Below are 20,000 nucleotides of genomic sequence, written 5' to 3'. Positions count from 1 at the left end.
ACAATGAATTAACCTGCCATGTGTATAAAATGAAATAAATGCATGAATAAAGAAATAAATATTTGAAGGGAAAGAATGTGTATTAACTTCTTGTCTTGCCCATGACAAATCCATTAGAAACACATTGCTACATAAAAGAGACACCTGTTGCTGCAATCAACCCTCAACCAGAACACAGAGCATGAAAGCTCTGAATGAATACAGCCAAATACATATTTTCCCCCCATTGCCAACTAATTACATAACCTCATAATATGATTCGGTCTGCTTTGTTAGACTTAGACAGACATCAAAGCTAGGTCTGATTAACAGACTATGACTGATAGTCTGTTTCGTGATTTCCAATGTTCTTTAATATGAATTTTAATGCACACATGTAAGCTATGGATGGATATACTATAATGATTGTCTTCTAGGTCAAGACTGCTGTGCTGTGCTGAGCAAGACCCTGCAAATGTGGATTAGAGGGACAGATGGTGAATGTTAGCCTATTCAGATTTAGAACCCCCCCCACACACACACACACACACACACACACACACACACACACACACACACACACACACACACACACACACACACACACACACACACACACACACACACACACACACACACACACACACACACACACACACACACACACACACACACACACACACACACACACACACACACACACACACACTCACACACACACACACAAAAGTTCTAGGAATCAAAGAGAACAGAATGAAGTGATCTCATGCTGTCTGTATAATGTGTGGTGCTTTTTCATCTGTCTGTCTGTCCGTCCCTATCTGTATCTTATCCACCATGTGTCTGCCTGCCTGTCTCTCTCTCTGACCTTTGACCTTCAAAACACTGTGGTTACTGCGCAGTAGGCTGCAATTTGCCAATTATCATATCCATCATTCATACTCAAAGACATGGCAGGTCTTGGTCAACTTAAAATGAAGATCATTGAAAACCTAAATTGCAAAGACGTTCTTTAGGGCAGTGATTCTCAACCTTTTCAGGCTGCGACCCCCCAAAATAATGAATAATATTGAAATGGTGACCCCACACCCTGACACGCACTTGGAATTGTAGGATTTGAGGCATTACATTTAGTTTGACTTGGTTCCACAGATAAATGTTGTTTTATTTGTTGTTATTATTTGACAGTTTTTGACCAGTGTTTATAGTATAGTTTGTTGATTATACTTTTGATGCAGTAATGGTCTTGTTCTTTTCTTTCTTTCTTTTTTGATGAGGTATTAAAAAGTCTTAAGTCCTTAAATTGTCACTTCACTCACTGTCATCTGGGGACCCCCCCCCCCCCAAATCATGTGGGGACCACCTTGTGGGGTCCCGACCGCACAGGTTGAGAACCACTGCCCTAGTCATGACCTTTGACCTTCAAAACACTGCGTTTACTGCGCAGTACTGTGGTTTGCCAATTATTAGGTAGCATATCCATTATTCACACTTAAAGACATGGCAGGTATTGGTCAATTTAAATGAAGATCATTGAAAATCCCACATTTCAAGGATTGTGAACGGGTTGGAGAAACTTAATCCTAAACATTACACACACTCACCCCGCTGGCGACCCGTCATTGCACGTCACAGATTCATTCTTCAAAAAGTGTAACTTCATGTCCTGGTCCAGTTTCTGCGCGGAGCACGGGTAAAGCGATTGCGCCAGGTTCTTGATCTGGATCATAAAGTTGTCCACGTTGCCCTCCACGGCGGTGAAGTCTAACGGGAAGCTCTCGGCCGCTCCGTCCACGCGGTGGTCCCGGTAGTGAGGGGTCAGCTGGATGCGGCGACTGGCGTGATGCGTCCGGCCGCTCCGGGCTCGCCTCGCCTCCACCGCGCGTTGCTGAGCGCTGATTTGGATGAAGAGAAACAGTAGAAAGGATCTCACCAAATACCAGAAAGTCCCCAAACGTCTGTCCAAGCTGTGGGTGCTCATTTTTGTTCTTTCTTTTTTTTTTTCTTGTTTTGCGTGCGTTCGGGGTGTTTGAACGGTAGCCTACTTTTAGGATATCCCTAAGAATCACTGAAAATCTTAAAAGTTCTTCGACAAGGCGATGTCATCTCTTGGAAAGTATGGACCATAAAATATGTGATTAGTCGATTAGTCGGCTTTAGGTTTTCCATGATGCCTTTGGGCTTTTGTTGGGCAGTTATTATGGTCACAAATGTAACCAAAAATTACGCACGCCGCGTTGCGCACTTGTCTTCACTAATTCCGTAGTCTAGTCTACAACGTTTTCGAGCAAAATGAGACCCCTGGGTCCAAACCCCTGTTATCTCCACCACCCCTTATTTATTCGTCCATTCGAGACAATTTTGAAGGCCAAACATAGTGAGACTTCATAAAGTCAGGCTGAAAACAGATCGCGGCCGATTGGCACAAAGCTCCTCCGCCCCGGGTCTCTGTGAACAGGGGACGAGGAATGGGGATTTTATTCTAACCCCACCGCCACCCCGACCCCCTTCCCTCACTTCACTGCCTCCAAGCCAATGGTTATCATCACCACCGGCTGATGCTCTCGGCTGGGCAGGGCGTCACTTACACACTAAACATGATAGAACGGAGCTGGTTGGCACGGCACGGCCCCGTTTCCAAACTCATTTCAACTGAATGCACTTGGTCCCTTTGATCTTTTGTCACGATTATTATGACCAATTTCGTTTTTTTTTTGGTTGAAATAAGAGAACGAACATTGAGCAGGTAGCCTATGTATTGGGCCTAAATAATGAACGTTTCTGTCAAAAACATAGCTATAGCTTTATGTGACTGTGTGCGCGCGCTAAAGATATTACAATGTCTCACAATGTCTCACACAAAAGTGTTTCCCAATCATATATGACCATTTGATATCAGGGTTTAAAATAGCCCAAAAACGTTCTGTTTTTTTGTTTGTATACTGTATAACTGTTTGTTGTTGTTTTTATGTTGTATATTTCATTTTTTGAATTCATACCAAATTTTTTGTCATTGTCTTTTCTCGTTTTATATTTTATAGTTGTTTATACTCTGATTTGTTTATCATTTTACTAAGAATTCCAATAAAAAAAGTAAAAAAATAAAATAAAATAAAAATAGCCCAAAAACTTGGTGTATGAAAAGGAATACAAGACAATAGAAGGCAAATTAGCTGGGCCTGGGACACAAAACACTAAATTGATCAGTAGAATAGAATTTGGCTAATGCACTTTTCTGCAGATTATTACACAACATGTAGATGCCAAATTAAAGGTAGGCCAAGTGCTGTTGTTTTTTTGTTAAAAGCTTAAACCTCTAATTGCTTTAGTCATGTAACAGGGGTCTCCCATGTCTCCAGCTCTTTAATTAAACATTTCAGGAGGGTTTCCAATTTCATCCAATCATTTCTTTGTTTCATCACTTCCAATTTCACTTTTATCACAGTTCACAGTTTATCCTGTATCATGCAGAGTTCTCAATCTTGCTGACCTGAAAATTAATTCTCGAAAGGCATTCTATTGCAATGATTACAATCAGAATATATAGATATGAAACACTCATTTGAACAAAAAAAATACATAAATAAAAATAACTTACTGCACCTTTAACACTTAAACACGTCCAGAAGGTAAGAGAGCTTTCAGTGGGACAACCAGTTCATATTTACAAATAAATGTGAAAAGATTATGATTATTCAGGTTAAGAATATAGCCTATAACACAGCATATATGATGATAGAAATGAGAACTTCAGTCCACAGAGACAGATTCCTATCCTGCAGTGCTGACGGAAGGAAGGAAGGAAGTTGTTTGTTGTTTATTCAGATGCTGGCAATTTCCCCCTGGAACTGAAAATTGTATTCACCTCTGTCTTCTCTCACTCATGTAGGCCCTATCTCTCCCCCCCATATCTCCCTTGTTGTCCCCTTTCTCATACTACTGACTTCCATATGTGTATGCATTTTTATTTATGTATATATATACACACAGTAATATATATAGTTACTTTGTAGATTTTGATTATTATTACAAAACATACATTAACCACTTCAGCCTTATATACATTTCGGCCATTTGAAAATAGCTGGTGTACAAGCTCACAATGCATTGCAATGTGACGCATTGTGAGCTTGTAGGCTACCTGCTATTTTAAAAGATTTGAAAACTTGTGAAATGGGACATTCTGCATAATGAGCACTTTCCACTTTTGGTACTTTAAGTAGTCTACATTTTGATACCAATACTTTTGTACTTTTACTCAAGTAATTGTTTAATTCCTGACCTTTACTTGTAACTGAGTATTTCTATATTCTTTCTTTCTGATACTTTTACTTAAATAAAAAATGTGAGTACTTTTTCCATCACTTGAATATATATATTATATATATATATTATATATATATAGAAAAACAATATATAGGCTACAGTATTTATTTTCATCAAAGCAACTCTCCAGATAAATAAGTTAGTGCAATACTTTCATTTAATGTTATCTTTTGCAACACCATAATAAAATTGTAACAACAGCAGCAATGGTATGCGTTCAGAATTGGCACTGTCTGAGTGCACTGGTCCAATACAAACCAATATGTGAGTGCGCTCACATATTCCAGGTTGACAGGGTTTTTAGGTTAGTTAGGTTTAGGCATAATTTCTGTGAGGTTAGGATAAGGCCCTTATCCTAACCTCACAGAAATTATGCTTAAACCCTTATCATAAGGGTTAAGGATAGGTTTAGGCATAATTTCTGTGAGGTTAGGATAAGGGTTAAGGATAGGTTTAGGCATAATTTCTGTGATGTTAGGGTTAAGGTTAGGCAGGTTTTAGGGTTAGATTTAGGCAGGTGAAGTTAAATGTTAGGGTTTTTAGGCACAACCTGGGCGACACACCAATGAAAGAGGCAGTCCCTCCCTTGGACGCACGTTGTAACGGTTGTTGGATATTGTCTCAATAAAGTTGATTCAAATAAACACAGAGGTACGTCACACCACAATGGCAGCCAGCAGCACAGCTGTGACAATTCTAGCTCCAAATGGAAGAAGGCAGACCGTTAAAGTGTCGCCGAACACACTTTTATTACAGGTAAGTTTATGTTTAAGACGAATGTATCTGCTTTTCTGACCAGCATAGGACAGACGCGTTGGAGCATTCAGTTTCTTTACAAATCTGAATAGAACCAAGTGCCTACAGTTAGCTTAGCTGACGTTAGCTAATGACTGGTCAGTTTCTAATGTCTGTCGTCTCTCCATCTATTTAATAATATATAAGATTCGTGTGTAAATAACAGTTTGCACCCGTGTGCTTCTCTTTAGGTGCTCGAGGACGTCTGCAACAAACACGGATTTAATGCTGACGATCACGGTTTGAAGTAAGTCGTAGTAGCCATTGGTTTTCAACAACTGTAACTCTAGCTCATCGATCACTGTAAAACACATTCATGATACAAGACCTGTATTAGAATGGCTGATATTCCATACATTGCACTACGGCTGCAACTATCGATTATTTTCTCAGCGGTTAACGGTAACCGGAAGACTGTACACCTAAATGTTGGGTGCCCAAAATGTAAAGGTAAAAAGTGATGAAGTAATATCAAGTAGGCTATATGATTTGAACATGCTTGACCATTTGACATTCAAAGGGATATTTCACTTTCAAATCCCTTAAGTGCTACAAGATACGCACAAAAAGGTTGAAGGGTAAATCTAATAATGATCCCATAGCATGTTCAAATCATGTATACTTTATAAATAAAAGTTTGGAATTACATAACGTATATGTTACCATACTTCAGACCATTTTCCAAATTCTTAATTTATTTACTATTTGGAAAATAAATGCCAATTTAACATTGATGTGCCGTGCCCACAATGTTTAGATGCCCACTCTTCCTGTATCCATTCTATTGATGACTTTTTTGAATAATCGAGAAGCTTGTTAAAAAAAAAGTGTTTAAAACTTTCGCCTATAATGTCATGCCCAAAATAGGGATAGATTATTAATCGATTATTTTATTAAATTATTGATTATTCTTTATAATAGATTGAATCGATAAGTTTGATTAACTGTTGCACCCCTACATTGCATTTATTCCATAACACAGCCATGTTACACTCCAGACTGCTACAAATTAGAATGCTTTTGAGATGAATCCACCCACAAAAATGCATGGAGTATCAGCATATTAGGTTTACTGCTAGTCTAAACTCTTAACGTGTAGGACCTGGCGCTGATGTTTTTTTTTCCAATGATGCTGAGATAACACTGTGAAAGATACAAACATATCAACAAATAACATCAGTTATAAGATCAACTTAATCAGTTAAAATAGTTACAATGAAAAATACCACCATACAAGTTAACAACCGGAATCAGTTAATACATAATACAGGCAGGTTATTAATTTCAGGACATTACGAATTCGGCCAAGAGGTATAAAAGGTAGACTGGGATAAATTTGCTTTGCAGGTTGCTGATCCAATCTGGGTCTAGAGCGGATATGGAAATCGTGTGTGCATGTATGTGCAATTTACTAGATACACTAGACAGACTTTAGACCGGATCAGATTGTTTAACTAATTGGGTATAGAACGTAGGCTTTCCACAGGTACTACAATGCGAAGACTGGGCTAGAAAACACAGTGTTTACAGGTAAACTGGTATAATGTCCACACATCTGTGTCCAAGGTTGAAGGTTTCTTTACTGTTTTATCTTGTGTATGGGTACATAAGGGTAAATGTGTTTGTTATGGTTCCTCTGATATTATAGCAGCAATAATAACACGGGTCCACATCTGCTTTTGTCTCTATATTGTTTATTTCCTGTGACCGTGGCTTTTAGAAGAACCTATAAACAATATATGAAACCTTGTCAGAATCCTCTGTGTGGGCTGTTGGCTGTCATTCATGTGACGACGGAACCCATTGTCCCTGTCCATTATTCCCTACCCCTCCGGAACACATTTTGTCATATACACACGTCTCTGTCACCGTGGCAGATTTCAGAGGAATGTTCTGGACCTAACACTACAGTGGAGGTATGCCAGTCTGCCCAACAATGCCAAACTGGAGATGGTTGCAAGTACCAGGAAACAGACTACTGCTGATAGCCAGGTATGTTCAATATGTTTGCGCACACTTATGCAGACACCCAACCTGGTGTCCCTGTTTTGGGCATGTCGTACTTGGTGAAAATGTTACATTTTTCAAAAATAGTGAAAAAAGCAGAGCTACCATGCGAAATGTGAGCTTGTAGATTGGCTATTTGTAAAAAAATAAGAAATAAAATGGGGCTTAAGTGGCTAAACCATGGGTGCTGTGAAGTCTCAGATAGACTAGTTTGTGTGAAGTTGTTCCCACATGCTTTAAAATTCTCCTACTAACTTGAACCTGCTGTTATTCCTGGACATTGTACAGTAAGTGCTGGTAAATGGATTCTGTTTGTACTCCGGTTTTGGCATACTTCATCTTTGAATGTGTTTTTTGGTATACACCTTTCTGATACAACTGTGTGTACTTGTATGTGTGCATGTGTATATTAGGGATGGACTTGAGTACTCAAGAACTTGATTAGCACATCTGGATTCACTCAACTCAACAAAATTAAAAGTTTCGATTTTCTTGGGATGGGACGCAGTGATGTAACTGCTATATATGAATATCTGTACAGATCCATATAGCAAAAAATATGAATTTTCCCCCCTTTTCTCTAAATTGAGTTATGCCAATTCCCAATTCCCCCTTGCCAAATCCCATGTCACTGCTGACCCCTACTGGTAGGTTCGTTAGAGAGGGTGTAGGTGAGCATGATGTGTCTCCTCTAATACACGTGATTAATACAAATACTCTATATGGAAATGACTTTCCCATCAAGAGTGTGTGTGCATGTGTATGGATGTCAGTTTGTGCGTGTGAATGCACATGCATTTGTGCATCCATGTCTGCGTGGTTAATAAGGTTAACTATGCTTGTGTCTAGTGTCTTCTAGTATGTATTTGTTAACTAAGCTGTATAGAACAATGCTTACTAATCACTGGCCTGTGTAACAAGATCCCTCATGTTTGTGTGTTGTCCAGGTGCGTATTGCTCTCCAGATGGAGGACGGCTCTCGACTGCAGGGCTCCTTTTCCAGTGGACAGAATCTCTGGGACCTGCTCACACACTTTCCCCAGACCAGGTGTGTGTGTGTGTGTGTGTGTGTGTGTGTGTGTGTGTGTGTGTGTGTGTGTGTGTGTGTGTGTGTGTTTTTTCCTTTGTTTGCTTGTGTGTGCATCTGTTTGTGCGCATGTGTGTGTCTTACATGTTCTGTGTATGTTCACGTGTATGTGATTCCCCATATAGCAAGCATCTGCAATTCTGGAAACATTTTACGCCCCGAGGCATAAAGGCCCTGACAGATAGAAAGCATCAATGACACGCGTCATGTGAAGACACTTGTTCACCGTAATTTCACCATAATTATTAATAATTTTAACCTCAACGCACAACCTGTATGTATGGAACAAGGGAGGTACAAGCACACTCAGGCACACAACCTGCAGCTGTTCAATTCTATTCACTATCTTGTATTATCATTCTCCTGTTTGTATACTGGATCCACATGTCTGTGTGAATAGTTTGAATAGATCAGCGCACCATTTAACACCATGTCAGCTTGTAGCTATATCTGGTGTTTTTACTAAATTAATACAAATATTTTTGAATTTGCATCATGTCTATAAGCTTAGTTATGCATTTTTTTTCCAGAAACAAGCGGTATATTATTGATCATTTAGTAAAAAAAATGTTTTCTTTTAGGCACTGAAACATTTAGTTTGATGTTTGGAACTACTGTAATTGATTTTGAGAATAAGGCATTCTTTTTTTTGGTAACAAACAAACAAATTCAGCTAAGAATGATTAATCAGACTATGCACGTGGAAACACTCAAATATGATCGTAAGCACGTTGCCTGAATGAGGCCCAATGGGTTTGTTTCTTGACTTGAGCATCTGACACACGCTGTGTGTTGAAGAGCATTTGTGTGTAGTCTGTCCGTCCACTTGCCTGTCGACGCCTAATCCCAAATTGTTGTGCCAGTAGGCCAGAGAAGTCAATCACCAAATATTTGTCACATTTTGTGAATACTGATTTTCTGTGAATATTTTTCACATTTTGTCAATTCATAATCTCAGATCAACCGCCCAGCCTCCATATTTGGACAAGACTGACTGATGTCACATCATCAGTATGACGTCAGAGATTCACAGGGAAACCATGTTATTAGACCCCATCTTGTTTATTTGTACCTTTTGGACCTAGTGAGAGGAGATGTAAATATTGGTACATGAATGTCAAACCAAGAGGGGTTTATTTCTCACTCACTCATACAGCAAAATGTTGGTGTGACCTGGTCTGCAAGACTGTGCTCATAATAAGAATAGTACTATTCAAGTACTAGGACTGTAACGCAATAAAATGAATAAGAAAAAACAAGATAAATAAATATAAGTCAGGAATAGACATGCTCTCTAACCCCCTTTAAAACCCTCAGCAGCAACAGCAAATGTGCAATGGGGAGTGTGCAGAATTGGGGGGATTAATAAAATACACAGCAAAGTAAGATCTACACATACAGTATACAGTACATCTGTGCTAGTAAAGACAAACCTGATCAAGTAAACTTATTTTATAAGTATACTTATCTATTCTATATGTTCATGTATCTATCTATTTAGTTGTATTGAAAGTGAATATGGTCATGGATCAAAGCCATGCAGGCACACAGCAACTCTGTCTTCACACACACGCACACGCACACGCACACACACGCACACACAGCTGTTCTCCTTTGTGATATAGTTTGGCTGGGGCAGTAGTAGGCAGTATGTTTCCAGCTGTCTTTCTTGTCTGTGTGTCTCTATTTACCGAAACGAATATCGGCACCTCCCATCTGGAATACTCACTCTGGGAAAAAATGTTAATCGGAGCGAGAGAAAAACAAAGACTTTGATTTCCCGGCCTGACCCAATAATAAAACATTTATGGTTCAATTAGTTTAATACCGAAACACACATGGTTTACACATGCATCAGGCTTCCTCTGTAACACGCATGGCAATTCTTATCTTTTTGTAAAGTGTGGAGTACACTTTTTGTGGTTTTGTTTTTTGTGAGTGGCAGTAGGAAACCTAATAGGGAGATGGTATTTGCAGGCGGGATTGAGTGCTCTGGTGAGATTTAATTTTAAAAAGCAGTGGTTCCCAAACACTGGTTCGGGACCCATTTGTGGGTTGCGGACACATTTTTATGGGCCATGAGTAAACATCCCTTTATTTATTTTTTGTTTCCTACATGTTTTTAATAAAAAAGCTTGTAAATCGGCTATTTTCACTAGCTTGGGATCTGGGGAGACATCAAATTTCTCTTTGGGGGCTCGAGCCATAAAGTTTGGGAACCAGTGGTCTAAAGCACAACATTATCACTGGGCAGACTGGGCATGTCGCAAATCAGAGTTACCTGAACAAAAGTGCAATGTGACTAACCAAAAGTTACGTGACATAAAGGAAGCTTAAAAAACACCCTTCTGAGAGCAATCTGGTCATACTTCTATTCGATACGAACCTCTTTTCCTGTGTCTCCATCTTTTCCTTCAACCGTACCAATTTCCTCTTCATCCATCCTCTCCTCTCCTCTCCCCTTCCTGTCTCCCTCCATCTCTCTGTCATTCCACAGTGTGTCGGAGCTGTGCGGATCAGGAAGCACTCCTGTCTGTGTTTACATGAGAGACGAGGTACAAGATTCTCCTTTTAAATCTCAAATGTTGAGATGGAAAGTCACCTGAGTCTTACGACATTGTGTGACTGTGTGTATGTATGTGACTCTGTGTGTGTGTGTGTGTGTGTGTGTGTGTGTGTGTGTGTGTGTGTGTGTGTGTGTAGGTAAGTGGGCAGGAGGCATTGAAAACTGCCACTTTGAAGTCTCTGGGACTAACGGGAGGGAGTGCCATCATCAGGTACCGTACGCATGTCTTGTCTCCCATCCTCTGGTTCAGATAAATGTAACAAACAATACTAATACTGAATACTGAGATTCATTATTACAGTTTTGGGTTCGGTTTTATATAATTATAACTATAACCACATTAACCAGCAAAAACGGTTAGTTACCAAACCAGGATATCTGATAGCACACATCCCAGCTATGCTGATACAGTAATTGCGTTTTTTATTTATTTTGGTCAACAAGTAGTTTGGTACCTTCTGCATTACTGTCATACCTGTGCTGTTGTTCATCAATGCTATTAGTGTATTTTTATATGATGCTCCCTTCCCTGCTTTTTTAGGTTTTTAGTCAAAAAGCACAAAGGCCCTGAAGAGGAGGAAGATGGGGGCGATACAATGGAAACTGCTCCTACATCAACCATGCCTGTTGCTAAGGAAACCCCACCTAGCCCCTCCCTTAATCCTGCCCCCTCACGCCCTCAGCCATTAGAGGTAGAGGTGCCAATCAAATGTCCCAGCCCTGACAGGCCAGTTGAGACCCGGCCAGATCCAAGCCCCGCCTCTACTGCCACCAGCACACTTCCTGTTCCTGTGAAACAGGAAGTGGGTCCTGGCCCCCAGAATGACGTTCGGCCTAAGGCCCCTCCCACACAGTTGGATGATGGAGAGCGAGCAGGGCCGTCAGGACTGAATTTCACTGACCAACCCGTCTCTTCCTCCTCGTCTTCCTCTGCCCCATCTGCCCCTTTTGTCCCCTTCTCTGGGGGGGGTCAGCGTCTGGGGGGTCCAGGGGGAGGGGGAGCAGGATGTCCATCCTCATCATCATCATCATCTTCACTCTCGTCTCCGCCAGCCCTGGGTTCAGTTGGGCCTCCCAAAGCCAAGAAAGCCAAACCCAGCAGCTGTTCTACTACCAAGGTAAGAGGTCTACTGCCCTGAAGATGCATACATCAGTGGTTCTCAAACTGGGGTCCAGGAACCCCCAGTGCTCTTTGAAGGGGTTCCAGGGAGTCCCCAGCAAAATTACTTAATATAAATTGCAGATTCCACTACACACTCGTAACGTGTTCGCACGACGAGGCGTTGTGAGCTTGTAGATTGGCTATTTTCAAATTACTTTTCTGTTTTATTTATTTGTTTGTCTGTCTTTGTGTTTCTGTGTTCAGCATCCTGCCATCCCAGAAGACGAGGACAGAAGCCAGACAGAAGAGTTTCTGGAGGTAAAGCAGTCAAGCATGGGCAAATTGTCCATCGATTATAGTTCGCATTGTGTAGATAATGATGTTGAACACTCAATATGTTGTCCGTAGCATTGTGTGGCTGGGTATTGTAATCGGTCCTGTTTGTTTGTTATTAAGATAATATGAGAACGGATGGACAGATTTTCTACTTGGTGGGAATGATCAGTTGGCTGCCCAAAAGGGATAATTACATTTTAGGTCTCAAAGGTCATGAAAAAAAAGAAAAGCTCATGCTCATAATTGAGAACAGATGGGCAGATTTTTATTAAACTTGGTAGAAATGATCAGTAGGCTGCCCTGAGATAATGATTACGTCAAAGAGGTCAAAAGGGTCAAAGATCAAGGTCACAATTGAGAGACATGGTACAAGAGTTTTGGGGAGGGCAGGGTTTGCACCCTCCTGCATTTGTTTATTTCATCTTTCTGACATTCTACCTTACCCTCTCTCTCACTCTCTCTTTCTCTCCCTCCCCCTCTCTCTAGCCAGTGGAGAGGGAACCCCTGGTCTATCACTTGGACTCTAGGGCTCATCCCCATGACAATAACCACCAGGACCTGCCTGACGAGTTCTTTGAAGTGACGGTGGATGATGTGCGCAAGCGCTTTGCCCAGCTGAAGAGTGTGAGGTGAGTCTGCGCCCGACTGCCTGGTGATGGTGTGCATAGTTTAGACCCCACACGCTAATCCTGTTAAGCTAGCTCTCCACCACGCCAACTCGAACGCGGAAGGCGTTGGATAGCATGAACTTCCCACTGATGTCAGGACAGCAGAGTCACTGCCCATCTTTCGCCGCAGGCTGAAAACCCACCTCTTCAGGAAACACTACCCTTCCTCTTTGCCTGGCCTACTTGTTGTTAACTAGTTGTACGAACTCTTGTTTTATTGTTGTATTGTTTTATTGGATCTTGTTTAGTCTTTACTTATTTGTTTTAGCTCATGCTCATTTGATTTTGCTATTTTGTCTCATCTGTTTAAGAAAGTAGGTAGCTGATATATTGCACTTTTACCTTAGCGCTAGGTATACTCTTGGTTGCTTGTTTTTGCAGGAAATGCACTTACCACACATTCACTGCCAGAATCTTTTCAGATTTTTTGCAGTTTTATGCCACGAGATTTTTCATTGAAAAAAAAAAAAGTACTCAGGAGCCGAGAGACAGAATGTTTAAGTTAACAAGGAAGTGGATAGGAGTCTAGATCTTCGAAAATCATATCTCCTTGGTCTTTGGGTGAAAAAAAAGTTTTTTTATTTTTATTTTTTTTGGTTTGTTGCTAAAATCGAGTTAACTCGATCTAGGCAAGCGATGGATTCTAAAATCGAGTTAACTCGATCTAGGCAATCAATGTGTTAAGACTTCTGGTGATTAGTAGTTTCGTTCCCTACCTATGTTGAATGCACTTATTGTAAGTCGCTTTGGATAAAAGTGTCTGCTAAATGACTGTAATGTAATGTAATAGCATCTGTTGCCGACAAACTGTTGTAGATCGCGCCGTGCCGTAGGTAGTGTTTTCTGTTGCAGTTGTCTTATTACATACACCAGTTCAGGTTACATACACCAGTTCAGTTAATGTATGTGACCATACATATGTCTCCGCCAGGCCAGAAAGTAGAGATTATGTTTTCGCCCTTGTGTTTGTGTCTGTTTGTGTGCGCACCTCCAAAATAACTTTTACTTCTGCCCATAGGGGGCGCCACAAATGTAACTATACGTTTTAACAGCGATACGTATCATGATACCTGGTTGTCGATACGATACAAGGCAATTTTTTTGTTAAAATGTGCTAATAGATATTGATGAAGCATTGTCACACTGGTGTTGGTTAATAGCTGTACTGGCTCTTTCGGACTTCATCAAGATTTCACACTGAGTAGATCTACAAGATAACTTAACTTGTACCTCTATTCCCTTTGTCTTGACACCTAACATAGTTATTAGTACAAATAAACACAGAGAGAAGAAACTAGACTGTTGCTTTGACCAAATGAATTATAGCTAGTTAAAACAGGAAAGGGAGGTTTAATTACCTCACGTGCCTCTCAAATGCCATCGTTAAGTACAAGGTGCAACTTCTTAGTATCGATACAATTGATTCTTTGCATTGCAAAACGATTTATATCATTATAATTATGTTGATTCTTGATTCTTGCTGTTTACAATCGATGTAATTGGATCATTGGAATTCAAATCGATGCAGAAAGTAAATTCATAGTAACTTTTAAATACCACAGGTTTTGTGAAATCCGAGTTTTGGGGGGGCTCTTGGCCTTCACGGCCTGTCATCCCTATTTTCTGCTTCCTGTTCCTCTCAAATGTCCAGTTCTGTCCCATGTAGCTGAAATGTTAAACTAAATACAAAAACAAAAGTCTTCAAACAGACCATAATCAATACCACACCATGCATTCCATACAGGGAGGGGGTAATTACCATGTCCGTGTGTGTATATCTTTAACTTCCAACCACAGACACAAACACGCTTCTCTTTCTAATCCTCTGCTCGTTTTTCTCTTCATCCTCACTGGCTGCCTCTTGGCGATGTTGCTACCGTGCAAACCACTGGAATCACCAGGGGTGGAATTAAAGTGACCACAGTTATCTGTCTCTGTCTGTGATACGCACACACTGTTAGACAGATACTGTATGCACCAGTTATGCAACCCTCTCTCTCACACGCATGAGATTTTATGAATGCCTTTTTTTTGTTGGTGCAATTTTTGACATTTGTCCCTCAAGTATTGTAACACACACACACACACACACACACACACACACACACACACACACACACACACACACACACAAATGCATATCAAGTTATAGGTATTTCGCTCTCTTTCTCTTCTGTGTCTAGGCGAGTGTTGGAGGAAACTCCTCTGATGACAAAAAGTCTAAGAGAAGCCCAGATGAGGGAGAAGATGGAAAGATATCCTAAAGTGAGTAGAGTCGGAAAACAGATTTTAGTAGACTTCCTCTATTTTATTGCACTACTGTTAAATGATGATGCCATTATCTAGTAGTTTCTCTACAGAAGAGGGGGGGGAGAGAAAAAAAAGGACGCTCTGCTTCTAAATTCCGCCGATTTTCGCCGTTTTTTTTTCTCACGCTGTTAGATAAAGCCCCCAAGGTTGGTGCCCTGTGCTGCTGCGCTGATTTTATCCGCCAGATTGGGACGTTCACGGCATATTTTGCACCATTACGGTGCGTTCATCATCGGTGACGAGTGCTTCTAACAGCCGCTGCTGGCTGCGTGCACACAGCGAGGCAATGCGAGGCGATGCGAGGCGACGCGAGTCATATCTCTACCCCTCCGCCTAATGGCTGTACATGGGGCCGACGGGTGCTTTAGAGTGATTGTGTGAGTGTGGCTTCAGGAAGTAAATTCCTAGCCTCGATCTCCAGGCTTTTATTTTTTAGTTTTGCTAAAAAATAAAAGCTTGGAAATTCCTGTCCCAGCTGTTGGTGCGCAAAAGCGCCTCACGTCGCCTGATGTGGTGCGCATTTTTTATTTTGGGTGCGCATGCGCACCTGCGCACCAGTTATGTGCACCCCTGTGTATAAACAACTTTCTGCGAACTTTCTGTGTTTCCAGGTAGTTGTGAGGGTTCAGTTCCCAGACAGGCATGTTCTACAGGGATTCTTCAGACCTCTGGAGACGGGTAGGTGTGTCTGTGTGTGTGTGAATGTCAATGTGTAGTATGTGTGCATAATATATGCTGTGTATGAATGTCAATGTGTAGTACGTGTGCATAATATATGCTGTTTGTCTGAGTGTGTGCATAATATATAAATGTGTGTGTATGTGGAGATTTCAGGTGCGTGTCGACTTATCTATGCATGTGCGCAGTCTGATGATATTTTCATCTGGCTAGCCACAGGAATGGCTACAATGATAAATCTAGCTGTGGTTCAGCCACAGCAGAGTGATAGACAGGGACCCAGCTCTGTAATTCAATAGATTATACTCTACCTGCCTCAGACATAATAACGACTAAACTACCGGGGTTAGGAACAATTAGGGAAATTCCAATTGACAAATCATCTATGGACCACAGAATGTGTTTGATGTGCTTATACAGTGGTTTGATATAACTGTGTGTGTGTGTGTGTGTGTGTGTGTGTGTGTGTGTGTGTGTGTGTGTGTGTGTGTGTGTGTGTGTGTGTGTGTGTGTGTGTGTGTGTGTGTGTGTGTGTGTGTGTGTGTGTGTGTGTGTGTGTGTGAACAGTTGCTGCCCTGAGGCATTTTGTGAAGAGTCATCTGGAGGACCCCCAGCTGTGTTTTTACCTGTGTAAGTCTTATCCTTGTTGTTTCTCAATGCTCAGTCATTGTAAACAACACTATGTCAACAGATACTGTACCTTTAAATTCAGGCGCCAGCACAGCCGTTTAAGTACAAATACAGGGCATTAAAGTAAAGTAAAAAAAAAGTTCCACTGCTCTGTCAAACTCTGGTTGCTCCGCTAGTCTACATGGTTAAAAAGTGTTATTTTTTAAACATTGTGTTAACAATCACGATGGTCTCAACCATCGTCGAAGGATATCTGTCATCATCGATGGACGAAGCCATCGTCCAGTGGTACATTACCGACACTGTCGTGCGGCAGAGTATTAATTAGGCACGCATTATTAGACTCAGCCAGAGTGTTAATTAGGCACGCATTACATAGACTCAGCCAGAGTGTTAATTAGGCACGCATTACATAGACTCAGCCAGAGTATTAATTAGGCATTACATAGACTCAGCCAGAGTATTAATTAGGCATTACATAGACTCAGCCAGAGTATTAATTAGGCACGCATTACATAGACTCAGCCAGAGTATTAATTAGGCATTACATAGACTCAGCCAGAGTATTAATTAGGCATTACATAGACTCAGCCAGAGTATTAATTAGGCATTACATAGACTCAGCCAGTTGATGTTAGACGGTCAATTATACATTTGTAATGAGTGAAAAACATTGTCTTTTACAGTCATCGTTCCACCTAAAACTATTCTGGATGATCCATCAGCCACACTGTTCCAGGTAGGAGTCCTCCTTGTCTCTCATCCATTTTGACTGATTCTGATCACTGAGTCATCTATTCTACAGTGCAAAGGAACTGTTTGTTAATCACTTAACCCATTCAATCCGGGAACGCATCTGAGTAGATCTGAATCATGAACATTCGTGCAAATCTTTGAATATATATATTTTGAAAGCGAACATTTGTTACACGCACGCACGCACGCACGCACGCGCGCGCACACACACACACATCTTTTCACAAGTTTTGAATAGCCAAAGACATCTAAAATGACTGAGATGCTTTCCCGGATAGAATTGGTTAAGCCCTATACTTTTGTCGTATGACGAATAGTGTAAATAAATAGCCAACTACAAGCTCAACAACGTGTCACATTGCAATGCATTGTTGGCACGTAGATCTGTATTTTTGCCTTGTATTTTTTTTGTTTTTGATGTTTTAGTGGTAATGTAGTGTAATGTGTGCGTTTTGATAGACCGAGATGATGTCAGCGAATTTACATTGCCTGTCAACAAAAATCCTTTTAATTTGTTCGTTCATGATAAATGGAACGGAGCACAAAGCAAGTCATTTGGAAGTACAGGATTAGTACAGGACAAGTCCGCTAAAGGTCATTATAAATCTCCACAACTACACTGCAGTATTAATTCAACTCTTACGGATACATTTTTACACTCATAGTTACATTAAAACTCAGAATTTGACAGTGTACAAATATGATATTGCACACACACACTCTGTTTCACATTCACAGTGCTACACACACTCTCAGCCCCCCCCCTATTATTCTGTCACTCCTTCACACTTCATCTCTCCCTCTCCCTTTCTCCACTGTCCTTGAACTCAGCTGGGCTTCATTTGTCCCAGTCTGGCACATGGCGTTGTTAATACAACCCTGCTTTGATCCACACACGCACGCACGTGTGTACACACACACACACACACACACACACACACACACACACACACACACACACGCACACGCCATGGGGCAGGGCTGATGCTGTATTTAGTTGTTGCAACAATGTAAATGTTAGGAGATGATTTGAGAAACTCACAGAGCTTCCTCTTCTCTCATGTTATATTTTGCACTGTAGAATATCTCATAGACTGCACTGTGTGTGTCTGTGTGTATTCAGAGGATACAAAATGTGGACCTTTTTTTTTTAATCACAACACAGCACAGCTCTTTCTGTATTTCTCTCTCTCCCTCCCTCGCTGTCTTATTGTCTCTTTGTCTGTTTCTCTCTAGCCCTCTCTTTGTGTCCCTCCCTCCCTCTCTGTCTAATTCTCTCTCTCTGTTTCTCTTCAGTTCTTCCTGTGTGAAAGATGTCCTCACTGTTGGCTATCTATTTCCCCCTCCTCGGTACCCCAGCCCCAACCTTTCTCTCTTTCCCTCTCCTGTGCCCCATCGCTCTCGCTCTCTCTCCCCCCCCCCATCTCTGTGTCTTTCTGTATTAGGGACTTAAAAGCATCTGATCACATAAACACGTGTGTAGACACACACCAACAGGGAGTTTTTCACTATAACGCATTCACTTTCTGTTTTTCACTAAGACACATGCTGTAACATCTATCTTACACACTTTGTCTCACTTAACCACATGAACGAATTTCACACACACACACACACACACACACACACACACACACACACACACACACACACACACACACACACACACACACACACACACACACACACACACACACCAACAGGGAATCTTTAATCAGTTTGTGTCATGAAAGGAATGTTTCCCAACCCACAATCCCTTTGATACCCCCCCCCCCCCCCCCCACCTCTCTCCTCTCCTCCTCCCCTTACTCCCTCATCTTTCTCTCCTCTCTCCCTCATGTACCCCCCCCCACTCCTCTCCCTGTCCGTCCCTCCCTCATCCATCTTCCCCCCCTCTTCTCTCCCTCTCTCCCATCAGGATCCATACCACTCTTGCTGACTGGCTTTCATACGTGCACACACACACACACACACACACACACACACACACACACACACACACACACACACACACACACACACACACACACACAGAAATTCTTTCAGACTGTGGAACCATTGGCGCACTTGTCTGTATGTTCGAAACTGAACATGGTGGAAGTATTTTATTTTTATGTTTTGTATGGTGTTTTTATTGTGATATGGATCCCCCTTGGGTCTGAAATAAAGATTGAATTGAATTGTCACAATCTCTGATAGAATGGCTGGCTGGGTCAATAGTATGTTGTTCCCCTGTAATGCCTGATTCATAATTAGTTGCACGCTGTGTCACACACCGAAAATAGCAGATCTACAAACTCACAAGATGCGAAGCATTGTGAGCTTCCAGACCTGCTATTTTCGGTGTGCAACACCGGCGCGCAACTAAGTATAAATCTGAGTTAAAACAGTTGCTTTGCTCTCTGTCTGTCTGCCTGCCTGCCTGCCTGTGTGTTTGTCTGCCTGCCTGTCTGTCTCTCCCTTGCTGTGGATGGGTGGAATGTGTGTTGTTCCTCTGTAACGTAGCAGTTTTCTGCTCAGAGGACTGTAATAATAGCAATTAGGCCACCCTGTCCCATTTTAGCAAGCAAGTTGGAGGAGAGGGCTGTATGTGTGTGGAGGGGGGGTGAAGAGTGAATGGGGTGAGATGTTTTTGGGGGTAGTTTGTTCACATGCATGCGTTGCCGTCTAAGTCATACGCCTATTTTTATACTTTGTTTTACAGCATGTTGCTCATCAAACATTTTCTGCTTTTCAACTGAATTGTTTTTTCAGTTCCAA

General features: G+C 41.4%; 2 protein-coding genes across 2 annotated transcripts in view; one reads left to right on the top strand and one right to left on the bottom strand.

The window, feature by feature from the left end:
• Nucleotides 1–2,447, bottom strand: part of notum1b (notum, palmitoleoyl-protein carboxylesterase b) — a 9,309-nt gene extending 6,862 nt beyond the window's left edge. Inside the window, exon 1 of the mRNA XM_084075908.1 lies at nt 1,584–2,447. Within this exon, the coding sequence (XP_083932034.1) occupies nt 1,584–1,960 (377 nt within the window). The 5' untranslated portion in view covers nt 1,961–2,447. The remainder of the gene's footprint in view (nt 1–1,583) is intronic.
• A 2,517-nt stretch (nt 2,448–4,964) lies between these two features.
• The window catches only part of aspscr1 (ASPSCR1 tether for SLC2A4, UBX domain containing), a 19,064-nt gene continuing 4,028 nt past the window's right edge, over nt 4,965–20,000 (top strand). The window contains exons 1-13 of the mRNA XM_084045526.1: nt 4,965–5,061; nt 5,292–5,347; nt 6,978–7,092; nt 8,055–8,155; nt 10,692–10,749; nt 10,898–10,971; nt 11,302–11,878; nt 12,127–12,180; nt 12,685–12,827; nt 15,050–15,131; nt 15,788–15,854; nt 16,422–16,484; nt 17,171–17,223. Of these exons, the coding sequence (XP_083901652.1) occupies nt 4,972–5,061; nt 5,292–5,347; nt 6,978–7,092; nt 8,055–8,155; nt 10,692–10,749; nt 10,898–10,971; nt 11,302–11,878; nt 12,127–12,180; nt 12,685–12,827; nt 15,050–15,131; nt 15,788–15,854; nt 16,422–16,484; nt 17,171–17,223 (1,533 nt within the window). The 5' untranslated portion in view covers nt 4,965–4,971. The remainder of the gene's footprint in view (nt 5,062–5,291; nt 5,348–6,977; nt 7,093–8,054; nt 8,156–10,691; nt 10,750–10,897; nt 10,972–11,301; nt 11,879–12,126; nt 12,181–12,684; nt 12,828–15,049; nt 15,132–15,787; nt 15,855–16,421; nt 16,485–17,170; nt 17,224–20,000) is intronic.

Source organism: Gymnoscopelus microlampas, assembly GCF_963454915.1.
Source record: "Gymnoscopelus microlampas genome assembly, chromosome: 2".
NCBI lineage: Eukaryota > Metazoa > Chordata > Actinopteri > Myctophiformes > Myctophidae > Gymnoscopelus > Gymnoscopelus microlampas.
Note: the sequence above shows the minus strand (reverse complement) of the source record. Positions and strands in the feature narration are given on the sequence as shown.